This window comes from Eucyclogobius newberryi, unplaced genomic scaffold (genome assembly GCF_026437365.1).
Source record: "Eucyclogobius newberryi isolate DKJ021-1_F unplaced genomic scaffold, fEucNew1.0.hap1 SCAF_11, whole genome shotgun sequence".
Lineage (NCBI taxonomy): Eukaryota > Metazoa > Chordata > Actinopteri > Gobiiformes > Gobiidae > Eucyclogobius > Eucyclogobius newberryi.
In genome coordinates, this window is record NW_027315735.1 from 35,345,930 (window position 1) to 35,372,245 (window position 26,316).

General features: G+C 47.8%; 1 protein-coding gene across 1 annotated transcript in view; it reads left to right on the forward strand.

Annotated features, from left to right (window-relative positions):
- Positions 1-3,736: 3,736 nt before the first annotated feature.
- fat2 (FAT atypical cadherin 2) overlaps positions 3,737-26,316 on the forward strand; it is a 159,079-nt gene continuing 136,499 nt past the window's right edge. Inside the window, exons 1-4 of the mRNA XM_072440032.1 lie at positions 3,737-6,965; positions 8,753-9,064; positions 22,518-22,576; positions 23,803-24,114. Of these exons, the coding sequence (XP_072296133.1) occupies positions 3,737-6,965; positions 8,753-9,064; positions 22,518-22,576; positions 23,803-24,114 (3,912 nt within the window). The remainder of the gene's footprint in view (positions 6,966-8,752; positions 9,065-22,517; positions 22,577-23,802; positions 24,115-26,316) is intronic.

Consider the following 26,316-nt stretch of genomic DNA (forward strand, 5'->3'; position numbering starts at 1 on the left):
TGTGTAATAAAATGGCCTGTTCTTGCTCATTTCTGCTCTTTACAAACGGTGTTCTCACTCTTTATAACTTCTGTAGGACAATATATGCTGCAAAAAACATGCTTTTTAAGATATATTTAAAGAATGTTTTTGTATAATTTCAATTGAATGAGTGGTAATCCAGGTTTAGTCCTGGTTTAGTCCTGGTTTAGACCTGGTTTAGACCTGGTTTAGACCTGGTTTAGCCCTGGTTTAGTCCTGGTTTAGCCCTGGTTTAGTCCTGGTTTAGCCCTGGTTTAGTCCTGGTTTAGCCCTGGTTTAACCTTGGTTTAGCCCGGGTTCAGCCCTGGTTTAGCCCTGGTTTAGCCCTGGTTTAGTCCTGGTTTTGATCTGGTTTAGCCCTGGTTTAGTCCTGGTTTAGACCTGGTTTAGTCCTGGTTTAGCCCTGGTTTAGTCCTGGTTTAGACCTGGTTTAGTCCTGGTTTAGCCCTGGTTTAGTCCTGGTTTAGCCCTGGTTTAGCCTTGGTTTAGCCCAGGTTCAGCCCTGGTTTAGCCCTGGTTTAGTCCTGGTTTAGACCTGGTTTAGTCCTGGTTTAGACCTAGTTTAGACCTGGTTTAGTCCTGGTTTAGACCTGGTTTAGCCTTGGTTTAGTGCTTTGTTTAGACCTGGTTCCGTCCTTGTTTAGTCCTGGTTTAGTCCTGGTTTAGCCCTGGTTTAGCCCTGGTTTAGTCCTGGTTTATTGCTGGTTTAGACCTGGTTTCATCCTGGTTTAGCCCTGGTTTAGTCCTGGTTTAGTCCTGGTTTAGCCCTGGTTTAGTCCTGGTTTAGACCTGGTTTAGACCTGGTTTAGTCCTGGTTTTGATCTGGTTTAGCCCTGGTTTAGTCCTGGTTTAGACCTGGTTTAGTCCTGGTTTAGACCTAGTTTAGACCTGGTTTTGTCCTGGTTTTGTCCTGGTTTAGCCTTGGTTTAGTTCTTTGTTTAGACCTGGTTTAGACCTGGTTTAGTCCTTTGTTTAGACCTGGTTTAGACCTGGTTTAGTCCTGGTTTAGCCCTGGTTTAGTCCTGGTTTAGCCCTGGTTTAACCTTGGTTTAGCCCGGGTTCAGCCCTGGTTTAGCCCTGGTTTAGCCCTGGTTTAGTCCTGGTTTTGATCTGGTTTAGCCCTGGTTTAGTCCTGGTTTAGACCTGGTTTAGTCCTGGTTTAGCCCTGGTTTAGTCCTGGTTTAGACCTGGTTTAGTCCTGGTTTAGCCCTGGTTTAGTCCTGGTTTAGCCCTGGTTTAGCCTTGGTTTAGCCCGGGTTCAACCCTGGTTTAGCCCTGGTTTAGTCCTGGTTTAGACCTGGTTTAGTCCTGGTTTAGACCTAGTTTAGACCTGGTTTAGTCCTGGTTTAGACCTGGTTTAGCCTTGGTTTAGTGCTTTGTTTAGACCTGGTTCCGTCCTTGTTTAGTCCTGGTTTAGTCCTGGTTTAGCCCTGGTTTAGCCCTGGTTTAGTCCTGGTTTATTGCTGGTTTAGACCTGGTTTCATCCTGGTTTAGCCCTGGTTTAGTCCTGGTTTAGTCCTGGTTTAGCCCTGGTTTAGTCCTGGTTTAGACCTGGTTTAGACCTGGTTTAGTCCTGGTTTTGATCTGGTTTAGCCCTGGTTTAGTCCTGGTTTAGACCTGGTTTAGTCCTGGTTTAGACCTAGTTTAGACCTGGTTTTGTCCTGGTTTTGTCCTGGTTTAGCCTTGGTTTAGTTCTTTGTTTAGACCTGGTTTAGACCTGGTTTAGTCCTTTGTTTAGACCTGGTTTAGACCGGGTTTCGTCCTGGTTTAGCCCTGGTTTAGTCCTGGTTTAGACCTGGTTTAGTCCTGGTTTAGACCTGGTTTAGTCCTGGTTTAGCCCTGGTTTAGTCCTTTGTTTAGTCCTGGTTTCGACCTGGTTTAGTCCTTTGTTTAGTCCTGGTTTAGACCTGGTTTAGTCCTTTGTTTAGTCCTGGTTTAGACCTGGTTTAGTCCTGGTTTAGACCTGCTTTAGTCCTGGTTTAGCCCTGGTTTAGTCCTTTGTTTAGTCCTGGTTTAGACCTGGTTTCGTCCTGGTTTAGCCCTGTTTTAGCCCTGCTTTAGCCCTGGTTTAGCCCTGGTTTAGTCCTTAAAGCCGCTCACGTCTCCACACATGTTCGGGGCGTCTAATGTTACCTCAGAACACAGTAAACCCTCGTCCCGCTCCTCGCTCTGAAACAATGAACTCCTGTGCGTTAGCGACAAGTCGAGACGCGACGTGGACCCGAGCTTTCCCCGCGCTCGCGGCGCACGCTCAACACTCAACACTCTATTGTGTAACGCGCGGGGAAAAGACTTATCCGAGGTGGAGTTTTCTGCAGATCTACGAGACGATAGCGACAGTAGTAATTTAATTTGTCTTAAGGCATAAGTCGTCACGCTGATTACACTCTTTTGTAAACTAATAGAGTTCGCACGCTGACAACCATCTCAATCATATTATTCTATCTGAAGTGATTCATCTACAACCAGTGCAAACCATTTTACTTTGTGTCCATTGTGCATTTACCTTAAGCTTTATTTGCTTTATGTTCATTCTTTATCAATCGATGATAATAATGATTGATTTTGACCTAAGCTGTGTTCCACCGCCACATTTGCACAACCACGTGCAAATTTAAACAAAGATGCCACTTGTATTAGACATGTCACTATATGAAATGTTTGTGTTACGATTAGTGAGAAAAAACATCATGATTTAACCGTTAAATCTGATTTTCTTTCATTCCCGTGGTCTAAAATGTGACTGTTCCTCAAGTTTGCCACCGGCTTTATGAAACTGAACTTTCTGAAAGACAAAATAAAGTTAAATGTGACAAAAACAGCCAGAGAAAAAAGGTTTATTACATTTAGGTCTATTTTTTGGACTTGAAAAATCATGACATCCCTACTTGTATTGCTGTTAGTTGTTATTTATTTTAATACAATTTTTATTTATATTTTATTTTTTATTTTATTTATTTTATTTATTTTATTTATTTTATTTATTTTATTTATTTTATTTATTTTATTTATTTTATTTATTTTATTTATTTTCTAATAAAAAAATCATTATATAATTTTTTTCTTTTTTTCCTTTTTCTTTCCTTTTTTCCCCCTTTTTCTTTTGTTTCATGTTTTAAATATTTTTTTGGCCCAAAAGCTTAATTACTGTCTAATTAAGAAAGAAATCAAACTCACGAGGAAAGCTTGGTTTCACCTTCTTACATCATTAAGTGGTAGCCTAATACTATAAAAAAAAAGTGCTTCTCTATATTTTTTAAGTTTATTTTTGGTTTGAGCCTTTTCAAATTGCTTCACATTTAGGACTTTCGCTGTCTCTATTCGACCTGAATTGAACAGAACAAATACAGACGGTGTTCGAGATCGTGTTTTTGGACTCTAGATTGAAAAAATCGTGACATCCCTACTTGTATAGCTGTTAGTTGTTGTGATGATTTGTGTGTTACTTCCACAACATCGTAATGGTTTTGAATCTAACGCTTCTGTCTCAACTTTCTTCTACCCTCACGATCGCTATCTTCTTCTGTGGATGTCATTTAATCTCGAAACTTTACCTCCAGAACATCTCTAGCATTAACTGCCCACGTGACGTACTTTGATCACAAATTGGCAAGCACTTCTGAGACCTTTTTGACGTTCTATACGGCACCGCGCAATAAATAAGGTTATGAAATATTGACTCTCTCTTTCTTTCCAGGTCTTGGCAGCCTCCGAGATGGCGTCCCTCGTATCGAAGCTCCTAACGTTAGCGCTTCTTCTCCTCCTCCGCCTCTCGATGTGTCGTGGAAACCGTCTAAAAGGCAAAGATGCTTCTCCGTTGAGGTTCACCCATCACCTCTACAACACCTCCATCTTCGAAAACTCCGCCCCTCGCACTTACGTGGAAACGCCGATCAAAATGGGCATCGAACTAACGGATCTTCTATGGGAAATAAAGTTCAGCATAGTTTCCGGTGACGACGGTGAGGTTTTCCAAGCCGAAGCGGCGAAAGTCGGCGATTTTGCGTTTCTCAGGATCAAAACGCGCGTCAGTTACTCCGCCTCTCTAAACAGGGAAGTGCAAGATATCTTCGCCCTCACGGTGGAGGCGACGGAGAGCGCGTCCGATTTGAAGGCCAAAACAAAAGTGATCGTGCAAGTTCTGGACACCAACGACCTGAAGCCGCTTTTCTACCCCGCGTCGTACTACGTGGCGATTAGCGAAGACTCACCCCTTCAGAGTAGCGTGATCACGGTGAGCGCAACCGACGCCGATTTGGGAAGCAACGCCAAGTTCTATTACTCTTTCACCACCCGCTCTCATCCGTTCGCGGTCGATCCGTTTACGGGCACCGTCAGCGTGTTCAAGAAGCTAAACCACACCAGGAACGACAAATACGATCTGACGGTTTTTGCGGAAGACCGGACCAAGAAGATCTCCGGTCAGAAGTTTGGCAATGTCGCGAAAGTGATCGTAAATGTGCACAAGGCGGACAAAACGCACCCGGTCATTGCGTCGACGCTTGCGGTTTCGTCCGATGGAAAAGTTACTGTCGATGTCCACGTTGAACCAGGGATCAAAGCGGTCGAGTCTCTAAATATCACCGAAGGAGATTTTCACAAGTTTTTTGACGTAATTCCTCTAGGAGTCCAAGGCAACGACTTTCAAGTAATATCCACGAAGGAAATCGGCTGGTCGCAGCTACCTCACGGTTTAAATCTGTCCCTACAAGCAAAGGACAGTAGCTTTCCAAGTTTGCTATCTCCGATCACGAAAATCCACATACCGCCCGTTCATTACACGCCGTTGACATTTTTGGACGACACTTACATTGTTGCCTTGAGTGAATTTTCACCACCAAAAACTCACGTCGTCAAAGTGTCTGCCGTGCCCGAGTCCTACAACGTCACCTATAGCATCAAAGCAAACCCCGATGCGACCAAATTCAAGATCAACCGCAAGACGGGCGCCATCGTCACGGAGGGTTATTTCGATTTCGAGACCAAACGACGCTACGAATTCGACGTCGTTGCCGATAACGGAGACGCGGAGACCCACGTCGTGGTCGAGATAACAGATGAAAACGACAACGCGCCGCAATTTGTCAAAAACTCATATCAAGCCACGTTGGACGAGAACAGCGCGGTCGGTAGCAGTGTTTTAAAAGTCGCCGCCGTTGATAAAGATTTGGGCAAGAACGGCTTGGTGACCTACTCGATCGCGAACACGGGCCCGGTTCCATTTGCGATAGACCCGTTCACCGGCGTCATATCGACCTCGGAAAAGTTAGACTACGAGTTAATGAAAAGACAATATCACCTTAGAGTTTGGGCATCGGATAGCGGAAGTCCGTTTAGTCATGTTCACGAATGCCCCGTGACTATCACCCTACACAATGTTAATGATAATGTACCGTTGTTTGAAAGGATAGACTGCAACACAACTATTCCCATGGACTTAGCGGTAGAGCAGACGATTGTCAAACTGTCCGCCATAGACTTAGACGAGCTGCAGCAACTAAAATACGTCATCGATTCGGGCAACGAGCTCGGACTCTTCATGACGGATTCATCGGGCGCCATCAAGCTAATCAAGCCAATACCGCCGACTTCAAATGCTTTCAATTTGAGAGTTATTGCCACGGACGGAAAGCACCAATCCGACGCGTCCGTTGTCAGGGTTACCGTGACAAATCGAGGAGAGGAACCGACTTTTGACTGTCAAGAAACGGGCATTTTAAAGCAAGTTACGGACAAGCTAATAGAGTCCATCAAACCCGTTTTAACCAGCCAAGAAGAGGACACATTTTCCGACAAATACATCACAAACAGACATTCCCCTAAGCTTAACCTCAGCATACCAGGAACTATCGATTTAGTGGAAGATTACCCTTTGAATTCAACGATTGTGCGGTTCAAAGCTACCGACGGTGACACGGGACTGAATGGGAAACTCGTCTACGCGATTTCCAGTGGCAACGAAGACGGGTGTTTTGTTATTGACACATTTTCCGGCGACCTGAAGCTGTTTTGCCCCCTGGATCGCGAGGATAGAGAATTTTACATTTTGAACATCACAGTTTCAGATCTTGGACTGCCACCAAAGTTTGCTTGGAAGCTGATCGCCGTGAATGTGATGGACGTCAATGACAATCCGCCCGTCTTTAGCCAATCTCGGTTTGTCGTTAGAATCCCTGAAAATATCGACGTCGATTCCGTCATTTTTACTGCCCGAGCAATCGATCCTGACAGCGAAACCAATGGGAATGTACAGTACACTCTTCTGACGTCTGCCGACTTGTTTGCTATAGACAAACTTACCGGGGAAATTGTCGTAACAAGCCGCTTGGACCGAGAAACCTTGCCAAGGCATGATTTGAAAATTGAAGCGAGAGACCAAGCAAAAGTTGGACCGCAATTGTTCTCCACGCTAGATTTGGTTGTCGTTGTTCAAGATATTAACGACAACCCGCCTAAATTCAGCCCAAAAGTTTACAAAATCAAAGTACCAGAGGATATCCCGGTGGGAACGCTTCTTACCTGGTTGGAGAGCGTCGATTTGGATCTAGGCAACGGCGGACGTGTCACATACAACCTTAAAAACACGGAAAACGGGATATTTCATCTAGATTCCACCAACGGCGCGCTGACGTTGGAGAGAGAGCTGGATTTCGAAAGGAGGCCGTCTTACAACCTTACGGTCCGAGCGGTGGACCACGGACTCCCTCGGTCGCTTTCCTCGTCGTGCCACGTGGAGATTGAGGTGCTGGACGTGAACGAGAACCTGCACGCGCCGGTGTTCTCCGAGTTTGCGTACACCGCGGCGATGCCGGAGGACGCGCCCGCCGGGACCGTTGTCGTGACGGTGACAGCTTCGGACAAGGATGTGGGACGCGACGGGGTTGTGAGGTACCGCATCAACGACGGCTCCGGACTGGGACTCTTCACCGTCGATGAAGAATCAGGTAAAGAATCTCAAAACAATCGTCGTCAGCGTGGCATTAAATTAACGGGTTACACCACCAGGCCACGTTTAAGGTTTGGGGGTATAACTTATATAGAAGTTACTAAATATTGGTTCAATTTGCTAGTTTTCTTTGGACATTTGTTAGGATTTGTTTGTCTATTTGGTGTTTGTAAATTTTAAGTTCGAGAACCATTGCTATGAATTATAACAGTTCAGATAGGTACTTTTAACACTGTCTCTTGCTACATATTAATCAATGATGTTTTATTAACTTTCCTCAACATATCAAAAGTATTCACCTATCTGTAGTTATGAAGTGTTAACCCAGAACAACCTCAGGTCACGTTGCCTTTTAGAGATTACTGTCTAAAAGCTGTTAGCCTGAAACCATTTTTACCTTTTTGACAAATGACTTGAAATTCAAATGATTCGTAACCAGCGCTGTCGCGTTTGCGGGTCAAAAGTTCTCTGGAGATTAATAAGAAATCCTTTAAAATAACAGCACGCCCGAGAGATTGTTTCTTTTCACTCGTCGTTTTTTTCCCCTTCTGTGGCCGACGATGGGACGGGACACGCTCGGGGTTGTACAACTTGACATTTCCTCCCAAACCATGTACCGTCTTCCATTCGGGGGCCTCTTCAGGGTTCCCGAGTGCGTACCCTTGGCCTTGCACTGCACTCGGAGCTGTGAGATAAGATCAGTTCAGGGGGAGTGTGCTGTCATAATGGACTGTGCTAAACTAAAACTTCACTCTTAAATATGGTCCCTCAGGGCAGCCCGAGCTTACCTGCTACGCGATCCGACGGGCGCGCAGATAAGTTACGGCTAAATTGGTGGCATAAGTTAAGCAAACAAATGTGTGATGTTACTCACTGGGTAGAGAACATTAGCACAGCAGGTAAAACATGTGCAAATAGTATGTCAGCAGGGTAAAAATGTAAGGAAATACAGTTTTTTGATGGTTCGTTGGGGTTCGTTTGTATTGTGCCAGTCCCAAGCCTAGATGAAGGATTGGTACCGCCCACTGCCATAGTCGAATACCACATGTTAGATCATTATGTTTTTATGTTTTTAATCTCAATTTGCTTGATGGTGATCGGTAAAAGCCACTCAAACTATCGCCGTTTCTGGCACCGATCCACGCTTTCCCAGAAATAACAGAGGTATATTTCTTTCGGCGTTTGGGATATTAAAGGACATTGCTGTTAATTCCCGAGGCGTGGCAGCGGGATCAAACGTGTTGCTACTGGAACCGTGTTTTCCCAAAGTGAATCAACAGTTCTAAACTTTGTACTGTTGGCCAATGTTGACTCGTACTTAGGTTTATTAGCCTGCTAGAAAGTGTTTTTTTTTATTTCACTTTTAATTTCTCTGATTGGGACACATTATAGCAGATATATACATTTTCCATTCGCAGTGAAAGAAGAGTGAGCCAAAACTAAAGATTAAAAAGCTCCTTTTAAGAAAACTTAAAGATTTTTTAGCGGAAAAAAGTTCATGATCTAAAAATGGGCAAAAAAAGTGTGCTCTATGGGTAAAATACTGTCTGGACCGTGTTGGATTATCTGCAGTTCCAATGGACTGGCCACTGGGGGGTGTAAACTAAAATACCCTATCCAAATATTTAAAGAGAGTGACGGTCTCAATGTTCATTTGAAGTAATTGTTTCACTCGAGATCCTCTCCGAACAATTGTCAAAATATTCAAGAGTTGCAGCCCTAGTGTGCATGTTTTGTCGTTTTTGTTGTTGTTGTTTGTTGCATCTGATTGGCGTCCGTCCCCAGGCGAGATCCGCTCCACAGAACCCGTGGACCGAGAGACCACCCCTCACTACTGGCTGTCGGTGTACGCCACGGACCTGGGTGCCGAACCGCTCGTCTCCTGGTGCCACGTCTTCATCGAGGTGACGGACGTGAACGACAACGCCCCGGAGCTCAGCCAGCCCATGTACTTCGGGTCCGTCCCGGAGAACGCGGCCCAGGTCCAGTCGGTGGTCTGGGTCCGGGCCAAAGACGTGGACAGCTCCTCCCAGGGCCGGCTCACGTACGAGCTGCTGGAGGCCCACCGGACCTACTTCAGCGTGGACCCCCAAACAGGTACGGCTGAGAAGGTTTCATACAGAAGAACATCAGTCGATCAAAAGAACATTCCGAGAGTTTTATTACACCTAACGTACTCGAGTTTGATGACTCCTGTTTAGTAAGTTTAAAGCTCTTTGTAATTTCCTCTGTTCGAGTCGATTGAACTCCTTTAACTCCAATTCCTACCAAATGACCTCATATTAAACACATTATTTCAAGTTTGAAAACACGAGATGTCAAAGCACAGGTACTAAAGGCTGATAATACAAATAATGATTAGAATAATTAATTTTTTTGTAATTTTTTTGTCGATTTGGAAATTCCTAAATCCGTGCATTATTTAATGTTTTGTTTTCCATTAACTCATACATCGTTTTTTAAATGAATTGTCCGTCCAAACTGTCGAGTAGTAGTTTTGAGTAGTACTTTTCACTCTTATATTCAGGTCACGGCATTTTACTTCTACTTCAGTAGTATTATTTTAATAAAGTTACTCCTCTGTCCTCTGTTTGCTTCAGTCACCTACAGAACCATCTTATCACCGGCTGAAATAGTTAGCTAGTTTTTGGCTAGAATTACGGTATATTTCACTCCAAAAGCTAAACCAGGTGGTGATTACTTTTCAAAACCTTTTCTAGAACTTGTTTGGGGATTTCACCCTTTTTTAACGTCAATACTTTTCATAAAGATCAACTTATCATCAACTCTCCAGACAAAGGAAGCCATTTAAATCATGTTCTCCCTTAAATCCCTTGTGACTTTCACTTGGTTTATACAAGTGCTCATTCTTATAACTGGCATGCACCTGCCCCGGCCGTTTTCAATGTTAGACGAGATACGCCCTGGACAAGCACATGCTAAGCCACACGCTAAGCCACACGCTAAGCCCAGAGCTCAATTAGAACCAATAAGACACATTCACATTTGTCCGCGGAGAATGCAGCGTTGAATCATGGGATGTACCTGAAGACAGTAAATATGATGCATAACTCCAGCTGGATGTAACTGAAGTGCTTTTGAGTCGACACGGTCACTTTAGCGCGTTATTGCCGGCGTCATGTCGCTGCTGTCGACAAAGAGGTGTAAATGATACCGTCGTTGAGCTCGACGTCGTCTTTAGAACGATTCCAGGGGGAGAACGGCACACGATGCTTGGGACTCGTTCGTGCATTTCAGGGACAAAAAACGTGGCAGTTTTGACCCTCGGCTGCTTCTCCCGATGTGGAGGAGCGGCGGCTATACTCCGAGCTCCCCATGAGTTGTCGTGAAAGCAGTAGTTTAGGTCGCGCGCGGTAAACACAGCGTTCACGGAGGCGCAAAGGAACACGTCTTAGGAACAAACTCACACAAGACCATAGTCTGGACTAATATTATACTGGACATTTGCAATATGGAACAAAATACATTCAGACTTGACATGAAGATGGACACATTTGACAGACTCTGGACAAATTGGGACATTTGTCTTCATTCTCTTTTTATGGTTTCTTGGATGTCTATATCTGATCTCTCTCTGGTGTGGTTTCCCCGTCCATGTTTTCTTTTATGTTCTTACATTTAAACAATAAAAACTTTTAAATGTGTATATCAAAAAAGAACAAACTCTCACAAAAGCAAGAAACGTTTTCAGTTACATTTATTTCTGTAACGTCATGACAGCATTTGACAGTGAAAAGTGGATTAAACAATGTTCAGAAGAAATGAGCAAATGGAGAATGTCCCACAGCGCCCCCTGTCTTCAGACCCTGCGCCCCCTGTCGCCAGGCCCTGCGCCCCCTGTCGTCAGACCCTGCGCCCCCTGTCTTCAGACCCTGCCCCCCTGTCGTCAGACACTGCGCCCCCTGTCGTCAGACCCTGCGCCCCCTGTCGTCAGACCCTGCGCCCCCTGTCGTCAGACCCTGCGCCCCCTGTCGTCAGACCCTGCGCCCCCTGTCGTCAGACCCTGCGCCCCCTGTCGCCAGACCCTGTGCCCCCTGTCGTCAGACCCTGCTCCCCCTGTCGCCAGACCCTGCGCCCCCTGTTGTCAGACCCTGCGCCCCCTGTCGTCAGACCCTGCGCCCCCTGTCGTCAGACCCTGCGCCCCCTGTCGTCAGACCCTGCTCCCCCTGTTGTCAGACCCTGCGCCCCCTGTCGTCAGACCCTGCGCCCCCTGTGCCCCCTGTCGTCAGACCCTGCGCCCCCTGTCGTCAGACCCTGCGCCCCCTGTCGTCAGACCCTCCTCCTCGGCAACAGGACTTTAAATAAAACAAACTGTCCTGCGACGCTAAAGTGAGCATTGCTAACAGTTTGCTAATATATTTCTGTCATGTTTTGGTTGAAAGTGCTGTAGATCGCGGTGCCAAATGTCAAACGTGCCACAATCAATCACTTAAACCAGGCATGTCCAAACTAAGGCCCGGGGGCCAATTTTTGTCAGCCCTCCGGCTTCCTGCCAAGTTGGTCCAAACAACAAAAAATAGTACTTTTTACTGTAAAATTTGAGAAATTGAAGCATTTTGATGTTATAGCAACCGAATATGAATGTTCCAAGTCTTATTGAAGGTGTGGAGGCATCAAAACTATGAAAAATGCAAAAAATCAACATTTTGAGGTTTTTTGTGGCCCTTTGCTCCGTGTAAGTTTCAAAATGCGACCCTCGCTGAAAAAAGTTTGGACACCCCTGACTTAAACTAAATCGTGTGAATTTGGGAATCATTTGGATCTTAAAAATCGTACAAAATTGCACAGTTTAAGCGCATCTTAAGCGAGCACCAATCCTCAAAGAAATACATGTCATACCAGCTGTCCTGTTGAAGACGTGTCGAAAAATGAATATCATCTGAATGAGTCGCGGGTTGGAGTTGTCAACATCACGAGTGGCACGTTTCGACAAAAACTCTACAAGAATCTCATTTTAAAAAACCTTCTCAGAACAAACCCGAAACCCAGATGCATTCTTCCACGTGCGAAACTGATTAGACAGGAACGCATTTGACCTCCAGGCCCAAGATTGTGTTGTAAAAGTGGAATCAAATCAGTTTGTGGCTCCGGGGCCATTTCCGCTGATGATTTCTGACAGTTTTTGCCAAAGGTGCAGACTTTGAAGTGAGCTTTAGCCGAGCGGCGGCGCGATGCTACACGCCCGGGCGAATCTGCACCGTCCAGGCCCTCGGGACGCAGAGCCAGGTTTAGAGAGGCCCAGAGTGAGGCCACCGCAAGTCCTGACCAGAGTCTAGAGTCTAGAGTCCAGAGACCAGCGACCAGAGACCAGAGTCCAGAGTCCAGAGACCAGAGTCCAGAGTCCAGAGACCAGAGACCAGAGTCTAGAGTCCAGAGACCAGAGTCCAAACCAGAGTCCAAACCAGAGTCCAAACCAGAGCCCAGACCAGAGTCCAGACCAGAGTCCAGTCCAGAGTCCAGAGTCCAGAGTCTAGAGACCAGAATCCAGAGACCAGAGACCAGACCAGAGTTTAGAGTCCAGAGACCAGAGACCAGAGTCCAGACCAGAGTCCAGAGTCCAGAGACCAGAGTCTAGAGTCCAGAGTATAGAGTCCAGAGTCCAGAGTCCAGAGTCCAGAGACCAGATACCAGAGTTTAGAGTCCAGAGACCAGAGACCAGAGTCCAGACCAGAGTCCAGAGTCCAGAGACCAGAGTCTAGAGTCCAGAGTATAGAGTCCAGAGTCCAGAGTCCAGAGTCCAGAGACCAGAGTCTAGAGTCCAGAGTATAGAGTCCAGAGTCCAGAGTCCAGAGTCCAGAGACCAGAGACCAGAGTCTAGAGTCCAGAGACCAGAGTCCAAACCAGAGTCCAAACCAGAGCCCAGACCAGAGTCCAGACCAGAGTCCAGTCCAGAGTCCAGAGTCCAGAGTCTAGAGACCAGAATCCAGAGACCAGAGACCAGACCAGAGTTTAGAGTCCAGAGACCAGAGTCCAGACCAGAGTCCAGAGTCCAGAGACCAGAGACTAGAGTCCAGAGTCCAGAGTCCAGAGTCCAGAGTCCAGAGTCCAGAGATCAGAGTCCAGAGTCCAGAGTCCAGAGTCCAGAGACCAGAGTCCAGATTCCAGAGACCAGAGACCAGAGACCAGAGACCAGAGACCAGAGACCAGAGACCAGAGACCAGAGTCCAGACCAGAGTCCAGTCCAGAGTCCAGTCTAGAATCCAGTCCAGAGTCGAGATTCCAGAGTCCAGTCCAGAGTCCAGTCCACAGTCCAGAGTCCAGAGACCAGAGTCCAGTCCACAGTCCAGAGTCCAGAGACCAGAGTCCAGAGTCCAGCCTACACCAGAGTCCAGATCATTGTCTTCAATGTTTTTTTCTCTTTATTAGTTCTTTTCCAGCTGTAGATTTCACTCACATCCAGAAAAATGAAATCCATGTTTTGCCTTCAAAAGTCTCACATCTGCAGTTTTATAAATGTCTTTCTGGGCGTGAGCTGAACAAGCACAACACAAATCATGTCCACGTCCACGTCCCTCTTTTCGAGCAAACGCAGCTGTATTTGAGCGTCGCACGATAAACACGTCCTTCTGAACGTCGCTTTGAGCTTCTTTGTGCTTCTTTGTGCTTCACTTTGCTCTGCGCTCACAGGATTTCCTCTGATCTGTTCAGGGTTTTACACCTTTCAATCAAATGACTCCACAAAACTCTGATTATTCATCCAAAGTGACGAATGGCTCTGGAGTCGAACAACTTGTTCTTCTGAGACTAGATTTCAGAAGGTTTTGAATAATATCTGTTAATCGGGACTAAACCTCTGCAGGCAGCGACGCTCTCATTTTTAATTATTAATCTGAACTATTAAGATAGTTTCAGGTGTGGACAGTGACTATTTACACTTTATTGTAACTGAGTAGAATTTTGTGTAATTGTATGTCTTGTGCATAAGTAGTACATGTACTCGGGTGACTCTGCAGGCGACTCTGCAGGCGACTGCAGGCGACTCTGCAGGCGACTCTCGGGCGACTCTCGGGCGACTCTGCAGGCGACTCTGCAGGCGACTCTCAGGCGACTCTGCAGGCGACTCTCAGGCGACTCTGCAGGCGACTCTCAGGCGACTCTGGGGCGACTCTGGGGCGACTCTCAGGCGACTCTGGGGCGACTCTGCAGGCGACTCTGCAGGCGACTCTGCAGGCGACTCTGCAGGCAACTCTCAGGCGACTCTGGGGCGACTCTGCAGGCGACTCTGCAGGCGACTCTGCAGGCGACTCTGCAGGCGACTCTGCAGGCGACTCTGCAGGCGACTCTCAGGCGACTCTGCAGGCGACTCTCAGGCGACTCTGGGGCGACTCTGGGGCGACTCTCAGGCAACTCTGCAGGCGACTCTGCAGGCGACTCTGCAGGCGACTCTGCAGGCGACTCTGCAGGCGACTCTGGGGCGACTCTGGGGCGACTCTGGGGCGACTCTGGGGCGACTCTCAGGCGACCCTGCAGGCGACTCTCAGGCGACCCTGCAGGCGACCCTGCAGGCGACTCTGGGGCGACTCTGGGGCGACTCTGGGGCGACTCTGGGGCGACTCTCAGGCGACCCTGCAGGCGACTCTCAGGCGACCCTGCAGGCGACCCTGCAGGCGACTCTGCAGGCGACCCTGCAGGCGACTCTCAGGCGACTCTCAGGCGACTCTCAGGCGACTCTCAGGCGACTCTGCAGGCGACTCTGCAGGCGACTCTGCAGGCGACTCTCAGGCGACTCTGCAGGCGACTCTCAGGCGACTCTCAGGCGACTCTCAGGCGACTCTGCAGGCGACTCTCAGGCGACTCTGCAGGCGACTCTCAGGCGACTCTCAGGCGACTCTCAGGCGACTCTCAGGCGACTCTCAGGCGACTCTGCAGGCGGCTCTCAGGTGACTCTCAGGCGACTCTCAGGCGACTCTCAGGCGACTCTGCAGGCGGCTCTCAGGTGACTCTCAGGCGACTCTCAGGCTGCTCTCAGGCAACTCTCAAGCGACTCTGCAGGCGACTCTGGGGCGACTCTGCAGGCGACTCTCAGGCGACTCTGCAGGCGGCTCTTGGGCGACTCTGCAGGCGACTCTGCAGGCGACTCTCAGGCGACTCTGCAGGCGACTCTCAGGCGACTCTGCAGGCGACTCTCAGGCGACTCTCAGGCGACTCTGCAAGCGACTCTCAGGCGACTCTCAGGCGACTCTGCAGGCGACTCTTGGGCGACTCTGCAGGCGAATCTGCAGGCGACTCTCAGGCAACTCTGCAGGCGACTCTGCAAGCGACTCTGCAGGCGACTCTGCAGGCGACTCTGGGGCGACTCTGGGGCGACTCTGGGGCGACTCTGGGGCGACTCTGGGGCGACTCTGGGGCGACTCTCAGGCGACCCTGCAGGCGACTCTCAGGCGACCCTGCAGGCGACCCTGTAGGCGACTCTGCAGGCGACCCTGCAGGCGACTCTCAGGCGACTCTCAGGCGACTCTCAGGCGACTCTGCAGGCGACTCTGCAGGCGACTCTGCAGGCGACTCTCAGGCGACTCTGCAGGCGACTCTCAGGCGACTCTCAGGCGACTCTCAGGCGACTCTGCAGGCGACTCTCAGGCGACTCTGCAGGCGACTCTCAGGCGACTCTCAGGCGACTCTCAGGCGACTCTCAGGCGACTCTCAGGCAACTCTGCAGGCGGCTCTCAGGTGACTCTCAGGCGACTCTCAGGCGACTCTCAGGCGACTCTGCAGGCGGCTCTCAGGTGACTCTCAGGCGACTCTCAGGCTGCTCTCAGGCAACTCTCAAGCGACTCTGCAGGCGACTCTGGGGCGACTCTGCAGGCGACTCTCAGGCGACTCTGCAGGCGGCTCTTGGGCGACTCTGCAGGCGACTCTGCAGGCGACTCTCAGGCGACTCTGCAGGCGACTCTCAGGCGACTCTGCAGGCGACTCTCAGGCGACTCTCAGGCGACTCTCAGGCGACTCTCAGGCGACTCTGCAGGCGACTCTTGGGCGACTCTGCCGGGGACTCTGCAGGCGGCTCTCGGGCGACTCTGCAGGCGACTCTGCAGGCGACTCTCGGGCGACTCTGCAGGCGACTCTCGGGCGACTCTCGGGCGACTCTGCAGGCGACTCTCGGGCGACTCTGCAGGCGGCTCTCGGGCGACTCTGCAGGCGACTCTGCAGGCGACTCTCGGGCGACTCTGCAGGCGACTCTCGGGCGACTCTCAGGCGACTCTGCAGGCTACTCTCAGGCGACTCTGCAGGCGACTCTCGGGCGACTCTCAGGCGACTCTGCAGGCGACTCTCGGGCGACTCTGCAGGCGGCTCTCAGGCGACTCTGCAGGCGACTCTGCAGGCGACTCTCGGGCGATTCTGCAGGCGACTCTCGGGCGACTCTGCAGGCGACTCTCAGGCGACTCTGCAGGCGACTCTCGGGCGACTCTCAGGCGACTCTGCAGGCGACTCTCGGGCGACTCTGCAGGCGGCTCTCAGGCGACTCTGCAGGCGGCTCTCAGGCGACTCTGCAGGCGACTCTGCAGGCGACTCTCGGGCGACTCTGCAGGCGACTCTCGGGCGACTCTGCAGGCGACTCTCGGGCGACTCTGCAGGCGACTCTCGGGCGACTCTCAGGCGACTCTGCAGGCGACTCTCGGGCGACTCTGCAGGCGGCTCTCAGGCGACTCTGCAGGCGACTCTGAAGGCGACTCTCGGGCGACTCTGCAGGCGACTCTCGGGCGACTCTGCAGGCGACTTTCGGGCGGCTCTCGGGCGACTCTGCAGGCGACTCTGCAGGCGACTCTCGGGCGACTCTGCAGGCGACTCTCGGGCGACTCTCGGGCGACTCTCAGGCAACTCTGCAGGCGACTCTCGGGCGACTCTCAGGCGACTCTGGGGCGACTCTGCAGGCGACTCTCGGGCGACTCTCAGGCGACTCTGCAGGCGACTCTCGGGCAACTCTGCAGGCGACTCTCGGGCGACTCTCGGGCGACTCTGCAGGCGACTCTCTGCGATTCTCGGGCAACTCCGCACTTGGGCAACTCCGCGGGGTGTGACGGACGGCGCTCGGGTGACTCTGCAGGCGACTCTGCAGGCGACTCTCGGGCGACTCTGCAGGCGACTCTCGGGCGACTCTCGGGCGACTCTGCAGGCGACTCTCGGGCGACTCTGTAGGCGGCTCTCGGGCGACTCTGCAGGCGACTCTGCAGGCGACTCTCGGGCGACTCTGCAGGCGACTCTCGGGCGACTCTCAGGCGACTCTGCAGGCTACTCTCAGGCGACTCTGCAGGCGACTCTCGGGCGACTCTCAGGCGACTCTGCAGGCGACTCTCGGGCGACTCTGCAGGCGGCTCTCAGGCGACTCTGCAGGCGACTCTGCAGGCGACTCTCGGGCGACTCTGCAGGCGACTCTCGGGCGACTCTGCAGGCGACTCTCAGGCGACTCTGCAGGCGACTCTCGGGCGACTCTCAGGCGACTCTGCAGGCGACTCTCGGGCGACTCTGCAGGCGGCTCTCAGGCGACTCTGCAGGCGACTCTGAAGGCGACTCTCGGGCGACTCTGCAGGCGACTCTCGGGCGACTCTGCAGGCGACTTTCGGGCGGCTCTCGGGCGACTCTGCAGGCGACTCTGCAGGCGACTCTCGGGCGACTCTGCAGGCGACTCTCGGGCGACTCTCGGGCGACTCTCAGGCAACTCTGCAGGCGACTCTCGGGCGACTCTCAGGCGACTCTGGGGCGACTCTGCAGGCGACTCTCGGGCGACTCTCAGGCGACTCTGCAGGCGACTCTCGGGCGACTCTCAGGCGACTCTGCAGGCGACTCTCGGGCGACTCTGCAGGCGACTCTCTGCGATTCTCGGGCAACTCCGCACTTGGGCAACTCCGCGGGGTGTGACGGACGGCGCTCGGGTGACTCTGCAGTCACCCGCTCCGCACTCGGGAGACTCAGACGACTCCACAGGGCGTGACGGCGCTCGGGCGGCGCTCGGGCGGCTCTCGGGCGACTCCGCTCTCGACTCTGCACTCAGACGACTCCACAGGGCGTGACGGCGCTCGGGCGGCTCTCGGGCGACTCCGCTCTTGACTCTGCACTCAGGCGACTCCGCGGGGCGTGACGGCGCTCGTGGAAGAGCCTCGTGTCCGGACAGGAGCCGGTGACTAACGGTGACTAAACCCTTCGTCTTTAAACAGCTGCGTTTACGGCCATGAATCCGGCTTTCAGGAGCATAAAAGAACAAAAAACAAACACAAAACTATAAATTAATAAAACAGGAGCAGAGAGAACACAAGGAAAGGATAAAATCTTTAAAGCCTGTTAAAGCCGTCACATTCTTGGCGTTGGTTGTTATAAATGACGAGGGAAGTGGAATTTACAGAAAGGGAAAGTTGCTGAATGGTTTTATGATTATTGCAGGATTCTGTTCACATTACAAACACTTTAACGGCCAAATCAGAAGCGTTTCATGATTATTGATCAGGGCGATTCACAAAACTTTCCCGGCGGCTCAACACGCTCAGAACACGCTCAGAACACGCTCAGAACACGCTCAGAACACGCTCAGAACGCTCTGAACACGCTCAGAACGCTCTGAACCGTCACCAGACGCGCTCTGCAGTCACGTTGCCTATGGGCTTCATTTGTTTATTTTGGCATTGTTCATTTTCATAGTTTTTAAAGAGCGTTTTTTGCAATTTAGACATCATTTGAAGTCAGGCCATATAAAATACTACTAAGGAAACATGTTTCAAAGCCCATTAAAGCCACAATAATGCATGCTATGTTCACTTAAAGGTTCTAAACTATCCATAATCCAGAATATGGGCTCAGATCTGGAGACGTGTCCCTCGTTTGCACCGTTCTCAACTTTAAAATACTAAATTACACCTTCTCAAAACTATAATAATACACAAACATGTCCTCGAAATATGTGGAATTCTCTGCCAGTGCATTATGTGAATATAAAGCTTAATAATCGTTCTTATTTAGCGTTTATTCATCACAAATATATGGTGAATACATTTTGCTGACATAATGCAGTCTTCTCAAATCCAGGAAATTGAGACATGAATCTTAATTACAGGGACTTTAACGACACTATAATGTGCCTCTTTATTTGACTGCTCTGTTCCGCTTCATGCCTAGATATAAACTCACTGGGAATGGTGAGGAAACGTGTTATTGCTGCATTCTTCTCGTGCCCGGCCCTGTCGCCCGGCCCTGTCGCCCGGCCCTGTCAAACGAAACGTGTGCCAAACCCGTGTTTAGCCGGTGCTCAACACGCCTAATCTACACGGCTCTGGTTTAGGGTCGATTTGGTCATTTGGCACTCGCACATCTCAGGAACATGTCAAAATGAGAGGGTTGATGGACGGTTTCACGCAGGGGTCTAAACCAGGTCTAAACCAGGTCTAAACCAGGTCTAAACCAGGTCTAAACCAGGTCTAAACCAGGTCTAAACTAGGACTAAACCAGGTCTAAACCAGGTCTAAACCAGGTCTAAACTAGGACTAAACCAGGTCTAAACTAGGTCTAAACCAGGTCTAAACCAGGTCTAAACCAGGTCTAAACCAGGTCTAAACTAGGACTAAACCAGGTCTAAACCAGGTCTAAACCAGGTCTAAACTAGGACTAAACCAGGTCTAAACCAGGTCTAAACCAGGTCTAAACTAGGACTAAACCAGGTCTAAACCAGGTCTAAACCAGGTCTAAACTAGGACTAAACCAGGTCTAAACCAGGTCTAAACCAGGTCTAAACCAGGTCTAAACCAGGTCTAAACTAGGTCTAAACCAGGTCTAAACCAGGTCTAAACCAGGTCTAAACCAGGTCTAAACTAGGACTAAACCAGGTCTAAACCAGGTCTAAACCAGGTCTAAACTAGGACTAAACCAGGTCCAAACCAGGTCTAAACCAGGTCTAAACCAGGTCTAAACCAGGTCTAAACTAGGACTAAACCAGGTCTAAACCAGGTCTAAACCAGGTCTAAACTAGGACTAAACCAGGTCTAAACCAGGTCTAAACCAGGTCTAAACTAGGACTAAACCAGGTCTAAACCAGGTCTAAACCAGGTCTAAACTAGGGCTAAACTAGGACTAAACCAGGTCTAAACCAGGGCTAAACTAGGTCTAAACCAGGGCAAAACTAGGTCTAAACCAGGGCTAAACTAGGTCTAAACTAGGGCTAAACCAGTTCTAAACCAGGTCTAAACCAGGGCTAAACTAGGTCTAAACTAGGACTAAACCAGGTCTAAACCAGGTGTGAACCAGGTCTAAACCAGGACTAAACCAGGTCTAAACCAGGTCTAAACCAGGTCTAAACCAGGTCTAAACCAGGTCTAAACTAGGACTAAACCAGGTCTAAACCAGGTCTAAACCAGGTCTAAACTAGGACTAAACCAGGTCTAAACCAGGTCTAAACTAGGGCTAAACTAGGACTAAACCAGGTCTAAACCAGGGCTAAACTAGGTCTAAACCAGGGCAAAACTAGGTCTAAACCAGGGCTAAACTAGGTCTAAACTAGGATTAAACCAGGTCTAAACCAGGTGTAAACCAGGACTAAAACAGGGCTAAACCAGGACTAAACCAGGTCTAAACCAGGTCTAAACTAGGACTAAACCAGGTCTAAACCAGGTCTAAACCAGGTCTAAACCAGGACTAAACCAGGACTAAACCAGGTCTAAACCAGGACTAAACCAGGACTAAACCAGGACTAAACCAGGACTAAACCAGGTCTAAACCAGGTCTAAACAAGGACTAAACCAGGGCTAAACCAGGACTAAACCAGGTCTAAACAAGGACTAAACTAGGGCTAAACCAGGACTAAACCAGGACTAAACCAGGACTAAACCAGGACTAAACCAGGTCTAAACCAGGACTAAACCAGGGCTAAACCAGGACTAAACCAGGACTAAACCAGGTCTAAACAAGGACTAAACCAGGGCTAAACCAGGACTAAACCAGGACTAAACCAGGTCTAAACCAGGACTAAACCAGGACTAAACCAGGTCTAAACCAGGTCTAAACCAGGACTAAACCAGGGCTAAACCAGGACTAAACCAGGACTAAACCAGGTCTAAACAAGGACTAAACCAGGGCTAAACCTGGACTAAACCAGGACTAAACCAGGTCTAAACAAGGACTAAACCAGGACTAAACCAGGACTAAACCAAGACTAAACCAGGACTAAACCAGGTCTAAACCAGGTCTAAACCAGGACTAAACCAGGACTAAACCAGGACTAAACCAGGTCTAAACAAGGACTAAACCAGGGCTAAACCAGGACTAAACCAGGACTAAACCAGGTCTAAACAAGGACTAAACCAGGACTAAACCAGGACTAAACCAAGACTAAACCAGGACTAAACCAGGTCTAAACCAGGACTAAACACATCAGTAGAAAACATGCACTTCTTCTGCTGCTGGAGCATACTTCCATGGTTTGATTGACACCTCCTGCTCTTCATTTGCTCTCTTTGAATCCTTTGAACTGTCAGTAAAGACAAACACACCGTCTTCTGTCGCTTTTGGGTCGTCTTTAGTGACGTTTCAGCCCTGAAACTGAAACGCTTGTGTCTGTTTCAGCCTGCGCCTCGTCACGTTTAAATCACATGAACATTTTAGAAACTGTCTCAAACGAGTTCTAACAGCGGCGCTTTTTATTCTAGATGTTTTTCAATCATTTAAGAAGGAAAAATACTTGTTCCGTTGGTTTATGAGTCACTGAGACCTTTGTGTACTTTGCAGAGCTCATTCTATTCTATTTTTAATTGGGGGTTTTGATGTTTTTCTGTGACGTTTAATGTTTGAAGAATGTGTTTTTTGAAAGAGAAGTGAGTGTTGTTTTAAACAGGGTCTTTGTGCTGAACATTGACCGTTTATTCACATAAAGAGCATTTTGATCAGTCCAAACCACAATTAGTCCAAATCTTTCCATTGCGCCACTGTAATTGATTGTCCAAACGATCGTTAGTGGCAGCTCTTGGCTTATGGATGGAGCGTTTTACAAATAAAGTGTATTATTGATTCAATTAAAAGTTGTTGATCCTTTTTTGACATTTTTATGCCACTGTTTTTGTGATAAAACCTTTTTTTTAAATCTGTTTTCAATAAAATAAATTCATTTCAATAACAATTATGAACATTAAATTACGGCTATTATTATTTAGTTTGTTATTATTATTTATTTTAGAATTTTTTATTTATTTTTTTTGTTCTAAAAGATTTTTAAAAAGATTTTTTGGAACGTTTTTTCTTCCAGTTAGCTCGTCCCGCTCTCGTCCCGCTCTCGTCCCGCTCTCGTCCCGCTCTCGTCCCGCACTCGTCCTGTTCTCGTCCGTTCTCGTCTCGTTCCCGTCCCGCTCTCGTCCCGCTCTCGTCCCGCTCTCGTCCCGCACTCGTCCCGTTCTCGTCCGTTCTCGTCTCGTTCTCGTCCCGCTCTCGTCCCGCTCTCGTCCCGCTCTCGTCCCGCTCTCGTCCCGCACTCGTCCCGTTCTCGTCCGTTCTCGTCTCGTTCTCGTCCCGTTCTCATCCGTTCTCGTCCCGTTTTCACCCGCCATGTGTGTTTTTCCCTCAGGCGTGATCGGCACTCACACGGCTTTGGATCGAGAGGATAAACCTGAGCACAGCGTCGAGGTGAGACACAAACACCAACGCACAAACACACCAACATAGACACACAAACACACACACAAACAAACACACAGACACAGACACACGTAATCTGCTTTACAGACTCAGAAATACCTTTTATAACAAATACAGCGGCTTTATTAAGTCAAACGTCAAAAAATAATGACAAAATCCATCAATAATACATTTTATTCATGAAACTCGTCAGTCTCAATATTCCAACATTTATTCAGTCGATAATGTAAAAAGTCTCGATTCAAGGACCTTTTATTCTAAATGTCATGTTTTCCAGCTCGACGCGGCTCTTTATGACACAGCGTTCAATAAATGATCATCATAAATATTTAGTCCCATATGGTCTTATCTGACGTACAAAGAGTCTTAAAGTTATTACATTGAACCCCAAAACCTGCTGTTAGTTTATCGTGTGTCTCCATCTTTACGCTCTTATAATGTCTTATGTCTTTAATTTACTTTAATGACTGCACGTCTAAAGGCTGAAAGATGAAACGTTTTAATATTAACGTTTAAAGTTATGAGATAATTCGCTTTTATAAAGAAGAAAATAAGACTCGTTCAAAGCGGCTCATAAATTGTTTGTTTTTAGGTTTGTTTTGCTCTAAATGTGTTTATTTTATTATTCATTAAATTCTAGTCCGTGTTTATTAGTTCAATGCCAGGTCTAATTTTAATAATATCATAGTCAGAATAAACAACAATAATCATAATAATCATAAAATAAGATAATACAACACAGATTAGGCACAGAAGTATATATAAAAAAATAACACTCTAATAACACTAATAATAATCCTCATAATAATATGGTAACAAGAATGATAATATTAACAGCATCATAATAATAACCACAATAACATAATAATCACAATAATAATAGTAAATAATAATAAATATAGCCGCAAGCGGCGATGATCGGCCCTCGCACTACGCCACAAGAGGAGGGGACGCGCCACAACTTTCCTTGTATTACAGCTGCTGCTGTCGCACCTTCTCCACTTCGCTTTACATATGAAGGGAAAAGTTTGTGGCTGCGCCGCACAAAGTCTGTGACTCTTAGAATACAAATGTTCATAACTCCTGTAGATGAGTCTCACCAAATGTTAGGTTAATTGGGCTAACGCCCTGGGAGGAGTTTGTTATTGTGTTTTTTCCGTGTTGATTCTTACAATTTGTACAAAGTCTTTTTAAACGCTACTTTCCTTCTCCAGGTGATGGTGTCGGATAACGGCGTTCCTCCTCTGAGATCCACCGCCACCGTCGTCATCCGAGTTCTGGACGCCAACGACAATCGCCCCAAATTCACCGACAAACTGTTCCAGGTGAAGCTCCCGGCGCAGGAGCGGGCGGCGGGCAAACAGCGGGCGTGTCGGCTGGTCGCCCACGACGACGACGAGGGCCAGAACGCCGCCGTGACCTACCGACTGCACGGCGACGTCGGAGACAGCTTCCACATCGACGCCGAGAGCGGAGAGGTGTTCGTGCACGGGGACTTTGGCCCCGGGAACTACAGCATCCTCACAGTAAGTCCTCACTTTGGAACTACAGCATCCTCACAGTAAGTCCTCACTTACTAAGTCCCCACCTCCCTGTGCGTAAAGGACATTTTGAGGACTTAAAGGCGGTATGGACGATTTTTCGGCGATGTGAGAACGCAGGTGGAAGTGCGCATGCCACTCCCCCGTGTGGACTGATACAACACACACGTGCGTTTGTTTATTAGCGCAACGGAGCGCATCGCATCTCTCGTCTCCCGTAGATTTCTGTCCACTTCTGCGTCAGCTCGAACTGTCTTTCTCCGTCTTCATTTTGCCCCGTACACTGAAGGAACTATATTATGATAGATCCATGCGCTTAGGCACGCGGAAACGTGGGGAAGAGCCTGACGCGGCTGCAGGTGAACGGTAGGTGCGTTTTATGATTGATACGTGGCAGGACAAATGATTTATCCACGCCACGAGGAAATATGATAACAAAAAAAATGCTGAAAAAAATCGGCCATTCCACCTTTAAGGTCTTTTTAATTATTTATTTATTTTTTCCTTTTTTTTTCAATTTTTTTTATTTTCTTTTTTTCTATTTCTTTCAATTATTTTAAACAAAAGGATAAACATAGAACAGAACAACACAAAACAACCAGAGAGTGTAAATAATAATACAAATAGGCATAAACTTGACATAAATACAAAGAAATCAAGGCATTTAAATGAAGTCGTATTTTCTTCATCTCGATTGTTTTCTGGACTGTTCAGACTTTACATGAATTGATTTACAAAAATAAAACGTACATTGCAGATTTCTTTACAGTTTTACACTATTTTTGTTCTGAATTTCCATCTTGATTTGAATTTTTAACTATTAACTATTGGCCTTTTTTCCCTTCTAATAAATATACTTCATAAGCCATAAAAATTGTACTGATATAAAAAAAATTAAACTTTGGACATTGACAAATTCGATGGACTTTGGACATATTAGGATTTAATTTTAATTATTTTGTGCCGTGATTTTGTTTATATTTGTATTTAGTCAATATCTGCTTGTGTTTTTCTTTTGATTTGTTCTCTTTTGTGTTTTATTTGTCTATAAAAAATGAAAAAAAGAACAAACCAAAAATCAAGCCACAGAAAAAAGGGAAAAAAATCCGTATTTTCCCGTGTATAAGCACCAGCCAAAAAATACATAATAGAGAAGAAAAAAATTACATATAAGTCGCACTGGAGTATAAGTTGCATTTTTGGGGGAAATTTATTTGTTAAAATCCAAGACCAAGAACAGACATTTGATCTTGAAATGCAGTTTAAAATAATAACAGATGAGAGAACATCGTGAATAGGTGTACGTATGCTAACGCTAACACCTTCAGCTACATGACGTATGCTAACGCTAACACCTTCAGCTACATGACGTATGCTAACGCTAACACCTTCAGCTACATGACGTATGCTAACGCTAACACCTTCAGCTACATGACGTATGCTAACGCTAACACCTTCAGCTACATGACGTATGCTAACGCTAACACCTTCAGCTACATGACGTATGCTAACGCTAACACCTTCAGCTACATGACGTATGCTAACGCTAACACCTTCAGCTACATGACGTATGCTAACGCTAACACCTTCAGCTACATGACGTATGCTAACGCTAACACCTTCAGCTACATGACGTATGCTAACGCTAGCACCTTCAGCTACATGACGTATGCTAACGCTAACACCTTCAGCTACATGTCGTATGCTAACGCTAACACCTTCAGCTACATGACGTATGCTAACGCTAACACCTTCAGCTACATGACGTATGCTAACGCTAACACCTTCAGCTACATGACGTATGCTAACGCTAACACCTTCAGCTACATGACGTATGCTAACGCTAACACCTTCAGCTACATGACGTATGCTAACGCTAACACCTTCAGCTACATGAGGCACAGACAGAACTGTGGTAAGTGTCTGGTATGTTAACGTAACATATGAACAGTTATTCAGATAACTATAGCATAAAGAACATGCTAACAAGTTTAGCAAAGCATCAGTTTTACCCCAAATCACTAAATCCATTGAATTCTTCTTCCTCTGTGTCACTTCTAAACAACTCCACAAACTCCAGAGGAAGTGCAGATTCTTCTTCTGCGTCGCTTAGAGCCTAGAGCGCCCTCTTGTGGTTGCCAGTGTGAAAATAATGAATAATATCACATATAAGTCGCTCTGGAGTAT